This window comes from Juglans microcarpa x Juglans regia, chromosome 1S, assembly GCF_004785595.1.
Source record: "Juglans microcarpa x Juglans regia isolate MS1-56 chromosome 1S, Jm3101_v1.0, whole genome shotgun sequence".
NCBI lineage: Eukaryota > Viridiplantae > Streptophyta > Magnoliopsida > Fagales > Juglandaceae > Juglans > Juglans microcarpa x Juglans regia.
In genome coordinates, this window is record NC_054595.1 from 3,188,891 (window position 1) to 3,199,414 (window position 10,524).

Here is a 10,524-nt window from a genome sequence, read left to right on the forward strand (position 1 = left end):
CTTCTTCTAAAATATGAAGTATTTGAATCAGAAAATTATATAAAATATATAAGTAATGCTACATGTACTTACAGTTTTACTTACAAGACTCATTTTATTAGTTTTCTTTTAAAATTGAAATTTTATGATTTTTAGCATATTAATAACTGACACATGGAGAGGTAAGTTTTTTGTAAATTTTTCTTAAGTATATTTAGCATTTTCCAAAAAATATATATGCATATAGATCCGAGTACTTGTTTAGATTTCCAAAAATAATTGCACTGCATGCTTTAATTATCAGGCTACTCGATCTAAAAAGTGAGTGATCATGGACTTAATTAATAATAAATCTAAGTTATAATAGTAGTAATTAAAAGTAGTGTATTAATTATCTTAGGAAATGATGGGTGCATTCGGGCGTGCACATAAAAGGTACAAGTTGGTGGGTCAAATATCGTTTTAAGCATGCATGATGCATATTATATGCATGCTTTAGCTACAAACAGTACTACTTCAATTAAGTCATGATATATATATATATATATATATATATATATATATATATAAAGACATGTGCCTTTTCTACAATGTTTAGCTACTTGGATCATATATCTGCCGAGGTAGTGACGAGGACATAGCTAGTCATGTGATTATTTCCGAACAAGGGGAGACAGACATGACTCGTCCCAATAACAATGAGCACCAGACAGATGATCATAATCATATTTGCCCATGTCAATTAAGGTTGTGTTTTAAGTAGCGAGATAATCTCAAATATTTTATAAATAATAGTAAAAAATTAATAATAAAATAATAATAAAATATTAAATAATAGTAAATTATAATAGATAAAAAAATAATAATAAAATAATAAATAATAGTAAAATATTATCAGAATACTCTAGTATTCAAACAGAGCCTCCCAACTTTTAAAGAGTAAGCTGGTTTATTAAAAACTCTGCTCAACAATCCTACATACCTGTTGAGGATAGCGTGTGTATATATATATATATATTATATATATATATATATACATATACATATACATACATACATACATATATATACTGAACAAGTGTGTGGTGTAAAATTGTTAAATAGAAAAACTTTAATGTATACTACTCCAAAAAAAAAAGTACCATGAAAAAATATCAAAAACTCACTAAATCTACTTTTAAAAAAAAAAACTATAATAAGCCCCGTACCAGAGGAGAAGGCCCCTTTTGACATGACAACATTTACTTTGTAAGTCTATTAGATCAACTCTCTCTCTTTCACGGTGACTTGCAAATATAGAAAAAGACCAAAATCTAAACTGTACAAAATTACTTGGTTTCATTTCAAAGGAATACCAAGCTGAGTTCTCAATTAATTGTGCCCCGATCTAAGATTCTCTGAGACCAGCACATGATATGTACAACTGTCTAATCTGTTAACTCTGACTTACATGAAAAGCACATTGTACAAAAGAGTAAAAACTATGAGACACAACAACAGGTATTATACAGATTGTAAGTTGCTGGCTTGCATAGCTTCCTGTAGGCATTTCACAGCATCATCGTACCTTAAGAATCCCATGAACCAAAATTCATGGTTATCAATAGAGATGACCTGAATATACCTTTCAGCGGGATTGTCTCTGCTTGTCGATGGATTAACAGCTTTGAGCTGATGTAATGGGATAACTACCTATATTAAATCATCACACAGAAAATAGGTAAAAACCCCGACAGAAAACTCAGAAAAGAATCATTGCAACTATACAGTAGTTTATGGATACTACAAAGAAGTCTGATCAAAACACATGTAACAAGCCAAAACAGGTTCTATGACTCCCATCACTTTTACTCTCTAAAGGAACATCTCACCACATTATTCCTCAAGAATATTGACCTCAGAAAACACTAGCTGATAAACAGAAAGGTATGTGTAGGATAGCTAAAAATCAGCAATATAGTCTTGATTTACCTGTGATATTGGAGTTCAAACTATTAGCACTACAGTTAGCAACAGGTCTTCCCATCATAGAAGAAGACTCAAACTTGATGATAACCAAATACTAAGTTTTCGCCAGGGATGAAGCCAAGATCTACTTAAGAGATATTGAGAGAGACGGGGGGGGGGGGGGGGGGGGGGGGGGGGGGGTGGGGGGGGGGGGGGGGGGGGGGGTGTGGAGGGGGTTTGTAAGCAACAACCATTTCATAATAGTGACTTTAAATGGAATGAAATTTACAGAACTTCTCTCACAACAACATAACTTCTCTCACAACATTATCAACCAAAATTTCCTATAACATCAAAATATCAAAAGCAAAATCTTCCTAATATTTAATAAAGAAACTTTTATAACATTCATTTAGTCTTCTACCTTTTTAGAGAGACAATGCGGCTTCAAATTACAAAATAGAAGAAGACCTCTTAAACATCTAAAGAAAGCACCCTCATGGTAGCCCAACTTCATATCATCAGCTTCTATTCCCCCAATCAAACGGCCCGAAATAATATCATAAAATAAAAACCCTGTCCAATAAAAATGTAAATGGAATACATGGTAGGATGTGACTCTGAAAATTTGTTGTGCATGGGCCCATAACAGATCAGGATCATAATAGTTCCTAACTTGAAATCATTTAAAAGATTTCAAACTTCTTATGCTGGCATCATATCTCAACTTGAGCAAATTTCCTATTCATTGAATTGATCCTTGTCAAGTTTTGTGCCCTGACATTGTAGGCAAGACCATCAAGTTGGCAGGCAGTCAAAAACTACTCCCCCAAGTGTCTAAAATGAATTCCGATTCAAAATCTTTAAGTACAAGCTACGTACTTCCAGAGGACTCGTGGACTAGCCAAAGGGAACAATGCCCCTCTCCACCAAAAGCCCTATCAAGATTGGGAATTCATATTGGAATAAATAAGTTAGTCAGACTCAGGCCCAAGACTCCCTCGCACCTTTAGCATATTGCATGTAACCCCATGCAACTAAATAGTCAGTTAAGTCTTGTCTTCTCATCCCCTCTCTCTCCTCATTACTGTTATTCAATCACAAATATATACCAGAGGACTTGTGGGGTAGCCAAGGGGAACAATGCCCCTCTACACCAAAAGCCCTGTCAAGTTTGGGTATTCCTAGTGGATTAAATAAGGGAGTCAGGCTCTGGACAAAACTCCCCCGCACCTTTGGCATAGTGCACGTAACCCCATCCAACTAAATAGTCTAGTCAACTCCAGTCTTCTCTTCCCCTCTCCCTCCTTGTTACCGTTATTCAATTACACATATATAAAGGTGCAGAAAAAATTATATAGATTTTGCTTCAAAAAAAGTCCAACAAGATTCAGATACTCGAGATAAAACTTACACAAGGTTAAAGTAAGCATTAAAAAAGAAAAGAAATCTCCACAATATATATCCTACTGTGCAAGCATATAGGATTTGTCCAAATGTACCTTATAATAGCTCCATTCAGTTTGGCCATTAACTTTATATGAAAGAGGATTATCGCTACAAAAGGCAAGCTTTGCTGAAGATAGATATAAAACTCCTACGACTGGACCGGCTGATGTGGATAGGTAACATGCATATGAATCTTGAAGTTGCTCTTCAGGAACAGTCTCAAAAGTTTGTCGGAAAATTTTCTCATAACCTCCTTCTGCTAGGACCTTCGTTCCTTGTGCAATTCTTCCCAAAGCAGCATCAGCAAAACTAGGGCTGGTTTTCACTATTTTCAAAAGGAGGTGTGACTATATTACTAAAAGGAAAAGAAAAAAAGATCTTTCACCAGGAGATTCATGTATGAAAAATGTGAAAACTTGGAAAAGTAATTATAACAAATTAAAAGCAACCTACATACAAACAAAGAACAAAATAGAAAGAGACATTAATCATCTCTCTTTCAGTACTAAAATTATAAAAACAAAATCCTCATTTTGTCCTTAACATGAATTAAAAAAGAAGATTCTAGTATAGGTGGTTTGGTCACATTTGAACAGGACCACTACACAGACAAAGGTTACATGTACTGTTATGGTGGAATAAGCGCATGGACCATGATTATGAGGAGAGGCATCATGATCTAAAATTTTAACTCCAGATGTCTGCCAAAATGTGACACCACAGCAGATGGCATGCTTAATAATTTGGCAAATAAAACATTGATCTAGATGTGCATTTGTAAACCAAAAAGACACAAAATAAAAGGCAGGTTTCTCCACTTCGAGTTTACAAATGTGCATGAAAGCCAGCTCAGAAATTCACCTTTTAGATTTGACTAACAAACCATGCTACTTCTAACACCACCAACAAGATGCGCACATAACACCACTAACGCGACACGGTGACAGACATACATTAGCCATAAAAAATCAAAATTAAAAAATCATACCCAAATCTTGAATACCTGTCAGTCATGACAGTCGTATTACGTAAATGTTAAGAGTAGCATTTACTCTTGATTTTTCTTTTTTTTTCTTTTTTTTTTTTTTTTTTTGGTAGGAAATAGGAGGGGGGGATTCGAACCTTAGTTCTCCAGATGAGAAACCAATGCTAATGCCATTTGGGCCAAAGGCCACTTGCACATTACTCTTGATTAAACAGCAATACTGGCATCACCATAAAAAAAAGACACTAATTCCTATAAACTGCTTAGAATCATATGTCAACCCAGCATTATTTAACATCCTGCTTATTTTAAAACTTATAATGATATATTGCTCAGAATCTTGACATCAAACAACCTTATAGCCTTCAATTTTATAATCAGCAAATAAATATTTTGCCAGATAGGGAGTCCCAAGACATCCTATCAAGTGGATCTTCATAATATGGGTCAATAATTTCAACAATCTAGGAAAGGGATAGTATATTGGACAAGCCCATAATTAAATAAAACAGAATTTCACAGGAATCTCTACTTAAATGCATATAAACACCAAGTTTTAGTATTGATGTTTATAATACTTGGAACAACAGAGAATAGAATTTGGCAATGTTAAGGCTGTAATTAATCTTAATGGACTCATCAAATGGATTCCATAATTTACATTCCCAAAGCTTGAAAACCATTTCCCAAAAATCATATGTTTGGTATTCCAAAAATTGCAGGAAACTTCACCAATTGAAATATGTTCTCTAGAACTTTAAGATACAGCAACTGTATTTGACACTTGTCTGAAAACATCTTAAAAACTCACCGTCTATACCTAAGAGAGATGCAAAATTATTTCCATCACTGCAAATCTTTTTCATGATTGTTAAAACCTATAGTTCTTATGCATGTGAAGAGATAAACATGCATACATAACTAATAACATATAACACCTAACCATGTCAAAACGCTAGTTTCTGTGTCCACAACTTTAAGAAATTGATATTGCTTGCTCAATGAGGTGAAAGATGCTACCGATACCCAATGAGCAATGATCTTTGCAAGGAACTATTATTCAAGCATTCAATGTTGTAAGCAAGACCGGTATGTTAATTTTTTGCACTCGCATCATGATCTGAAGTAAGTCTATTTTATTCCTTCAATGAGAAAACAGAAGGAAAAAGAAGCATCCTCTTCACTTTTACCCTCCTATTCATTCATGTGGATAACTTTTACTAGCCACTTTTTTGAAGTGATCTTCCACAGAATCCAGAGATTAATATTTTCGCTATTCTCTTACTTGTCTCTTTCATGGAATTATTATAAAAGATCAATGAATCGTCACCCCGATACTGTTAATCACACACTAAACTGTGACAATTTTTTCCCATAGTCCCCCAAAACCCTTTACCTTGAAACAAGCAATATAACCCCCAACAAATAGAGCTATAATAAAAAGTCCAATAACTAAAGGAACCACCAGACACATCTACGTACAAAATTTTAAGGTTTTTAGCACTTATGTTTATCCGGATATTTGAGTTTCCGATCATTGAAAATCATAGTTGCGCCAAAACCTATATGCAGGGAATTAAACAACTTGACCATGCAGCATTCAACGCAATAAAAGAACGACATCTTTAAAATAAATTGAAATGAAAGAAAGAAGACCGAATATAAAAAGACTAACAATGTTGCCAAGTGTTTCCAGCGAGATCTTCAGCCTTCTTGGTGGCTTCCTCAACCTTCTTTCCCCACCTACCAAGGACATTCCGTACATTGTCCATCTTATCTGCCCAAGAAAATAACACAGAAAGTCCATCAATACCAGATGATTCACGTAGGTAGAGCCAATACCTAGCATATAAAAACAAGAATACTATTACCCTTGAAGGAAAATGAAGACGAGGAGGGCACAGGGGAAGGAGAAGCGCCTGAATTGGATCCGTGAGGGGACGACATGGCGGACGATTCGGTCACCAGTTCAGGGCTCCAATGCACCGATTTTATCGAAGCCGTACGGTTCGTCGATGGCTCGGCCTCAGCCAGAGTTGGAGTCTGATTCTCAATCACGTTTCGAGACTCCGATCCCAACACTAAACTCGTCCGCTTCGTGTCCCCGCTCGGTTCGTGACCGGGCTCTATGGAATGTGCATTCGTGGCGGTTTCCTCTGCCTCAGGCCTGGGATTTTCCATTCCCTTTTCTTGGGTCGTTCTTTTGGAGGTTTCGATGACGCTGATTGAATATATTTTGAATATGAGATTTCGTGGTATGTAGGCAAACGCTCTTATAAATACTCTCATTTGAACGTTCGATCGGAGCGGAGCATATTCAAATGAAAATTTGTACGAATAATCTTAGACAAATTATATTTATCAACATTCGCATTATATATTTAACTCTTAAAAATGATATTTACAATCTTAAAATGTATAAACGCTACACAATTTTTTTAAAAAAAATGAATAAATATAGATCTATTTGAAAAAATTTATTTTTTAATAATAAATCTTACTTTTTTTATAAAAAGAATACGCGATATTTACATAACACATGACTGTATTTAATATTACTTTTTATCTCCAGAATAACGTTATGTGGTAATAGGACTGATAATACATGACACATGACTGATAATAGGACAATGTTAAGATGTACACCAAATGTATACCTCATACTAATGAAACACAAAAATCGTAAAATTAAACTCATTTTATCTAATCTGTAAAAATAAACGAAAAAGCCTTATCCAAATATAAAGTCCATCTCTTCGTCATGTCATGGGATCGTCTCATGAGTAATTTTCTCAATCAAGTTTTCAGGATCATTCTTGAGGTCGTATATACCACTTGAAAACCCCTTTTGGTCGAATCAATTTTATTTTTCATTTTTCTTATATTTCTGAATATTTTTAGAAGAAAATTCAATTAGATCATGAGTTCTTTTTAGTTAAGAAAATACATAAATGTTGATTTTTTAAAAAATCAATAAATAAATTTTAATTTATACAAAATTGAATTTTCAGTGTAGCTTTATATATGTTAGAAAAATTTCCAATTTGGATTTAAAGCTTCTTTATTCATTTTTGCTTTATGTTATTTTATTAGGTGCATAGATTAAGGTTCCGTTTAATTGCAAGATTAAGATAAGATTAATTCAGTTCAATCTAATTTTAAGTTGAGTCTAACATTTAAATACTCAACTCTCAAATTATTAAACTCATCTCAACTCAAAACCTCATTACACGTAAAACCCATAACATTTTTTAATTCAACATATTTTTATACTTGAGACTGACAATTTTTTCAATTTTTTATAAATAGTATTAAACTTATCTTATTATTCAAACATACATACATAACTCATTATTATTTAAAAAAAAAAAAAAAACTCAGTTCAACTTAACATCTCATCGCAGAGAGAAGATTGAGGTTCTTAGACTTGGTCTGCAAGAATAATGGGTCAGTTTACAACTTCCACTAGGCAGTTTACAACTTCCACTAGGAGTATATATATATATATATATCCTGCAGTAATCGTTTTTTTCTGACTGCTGCGAGCCTGGATAAGTTCAAAGCTCACTTGACTCTTTCAACACAAAGCTTCTTCTTCCCTTGACCTTTTCATTGTTCAGATTATTCACATCAAATAATATTTTTTCTATCCGGCCGCTTGAGTAGGTGATCTGAATCGTCTGATAATATTACCGAGTCGCCGCCGCCTCTCATACATCAGCGCCTATATATCATGAGATTGAGATATATAGGCAAAGCATTAGAAGCTAATTATATAATGAGGTTCACATTAATCAATAATGATCTATATATACTGACAATATTCGGGACAAGTTTACAGATATGGAGTATCTCAAAATTTTTGTGAATAATAGTTAAATGTTTTGAGTGAAGATATTTTATTAGATTTTAAAAAATGAGAGGAAAATAATTAAATAAAAATATTATAAAATTAAAAATTGTTTGAATATAATTTTTATTTTAAAGTTTGTAAAAGTTGTATTGATTTTTGTTTTTAAATAATAATTAGATAATGATTAGATAAAAAAATTAAAAATTTGAAATTGAAAAGTATTTTGTATTTAAGTGATGTTTGGAAATAAAATTATGATAAGTTTTGAGTATTTGAGTATCCAAACATACCTGTGTTTGGTTGTTAGAGTGAGTTCAACTCATTCCAAAATCAATCATTGATGGGATCCATTACTTTTTCAACTTCTTATAAAAAAAAATTAAACTTATCTCAACCTAGTTCATACATTCAAACACATCTCAATAAAACTCACAAAATATTACTATTCACCAATCAATTCAAATCATTTGAGATTATCTCAGTATCCATGTTGTAATGTCTATATAATGCGTCTATTTATCTTTACAATTGGACCATCTAATTTGATTAAACAATTGAAAAACATCTCTATTCACAACCTAATTTAGAAGTTGCTTTAATTTTATAACAAAACCATGTATATACGGAAATCCATATTTGGGATATGATTTTTCCATTTTTCTCGTCTTTGGATACTAGTAGAAAGGAATATTTATCAGATCAATTGGTGTAGCATTCGAAGCAAGTTAGTTAGATAGAAGATCTATTTTCTCTGACGACTTGTGGTAATAAGCTCAAAATTAAGTCCTTAATGAGACGTTTGAAACATTCAGATTCTCACCTGCTCACCATTAGTGGGAAAATGGAAATTATGAGCAGAACTTTTGACAATTTCCATCGAAAGATGGCTAGCTGTGGCTAATTCAAGAATCGTACGTCATCGAAATTTTCTCACATCAAAATCATTCGTGGTTGAGAAAGCGAAATTCGTGAAAAGAAAGACAACTTTTGATTGTCCAATTAACTTTTTACATGTGTCCCAATTAAACTCACCAAATAATTCCAACTGGGGTCCCAACCATCTGTACGTGTCGATCTTCTTTCCTTAGTTTTCTAATTAGGAACTTTCCAGACTGTGGAAGAATTTAACCGTAACGGATTGTTTGTGTAAAAAATATTTTCAGATATTTTTAGATATTTTATTTTTAAATATTAATCAAATATAAAATATTTTTTAATTTTAAATCTTTTAAGTTTTTTTATCTAATCATCATTACTTAATTATTTATGGATAGGTAAGATAAGTTTGAGATTAGATATTTGTTTCATTTGATAACTAAAATATCTCAATTCATCTCAACTTATTATTACAATTTTTTTAAATATCAACATAAAATATAACAAATAATTCAACTTTTTCAAATTTAAAAATAATAATAATATTAAAAAATAATATTCTAATAATATTTTATCATCCTAACTCAACTCAACTCAATTTAACATCTAAACGTAGCCAACTTTTGATAAATATTAATAAAATAATGTTATATAATATATTAAATTATTATTTAAAAAAAAAAAAAAAAAGAACAATGAGCCTCACTTGTGGCAGCTACTGGCTTTTATTTATTTTTATTTTGTTTTAAATTTTGATATTTATGAAAATCTAAGTAGGATTTGTAAGTTTGGGAGTACGATCGATGATGATCTTTGACGTCAAAGATGAAACCACCTTCGAACTAAACATGGTCTTAATAGAGATGGAAGAGCTGTGAGAAGTCGAGTTATTACTTATATGTGTCACTAAAAAGAAATTGTTTTTTTTGCCACTAATTATTTTTAACGAAATAACTATTTTCAGTTAAAATAAATTTATTTTCATCGCAAAAAAAATCATAAATACCCATTTTTGTTATAGTGTGTAAGGATTTTGAAAAATTAGTCATATTATAATAAAAGTCTGGCCTTGAATTTCATTGTAATGGGTAAGTCATTTGTCATTTTCAAGTAATGTTTGATCTGATCACTTGCCACATTCCTATATATACAAGTTCAAGATGATCACAATGTCCCACTTAACACATCATGAGCTGGCGTAAGTTTCATACTTCTTGTTTGAATGAACTGTAACATCATTTCTAATTTCTCACCTTGCCATAATATATTGGATCTGATGCCAACAATAATACTAAGAAAAATTGAATATATATACAATGCACGTACGTACATTGAGTACTTATCAACGACATATAACAATCAAAATCAGCAAAGTCACAACGTGCATGACTCAAAAGAACTAATTATTGAATCATTATAAACGTCAAATTAAGAA

At 32.2% G+C, this 10,524-nt stretch overlaps 1 protein-coding gene across 1 annotated transcript; it reads right to left on the reverse strand.

Annotated features, from left to right (window-relative positions):
* Positions 1-1,293: 1,293 nt before the first annotated feature.
* Positions 1,294-6,685, reverse strand: LOC121247506 (GLABRA2 expression modulator-like). Its single transcript, XM_041145845.1, has 4 exons — positions 6,232-6,685; positions 6,036-6,137; positions 3,429-3,700; positions 1,294-1,671 (listed from the first exon to the last, which is right to left on the reverse strand). The coding sequence occupies exons 1-4, from the start codon at positions 6,647-6,649 to the stop codon at positions 1,483-1,485; spliced, it is 981 nt and encodes a 326-aa protein (XP_041001779.1). The 5' UTR covers positions 6,650-6,685; the 3' UTR covers positions 1,294-1,482.
* Between the last annotated feature and the right edge of the window lie 3,839 nt (positions 6,686-10,524).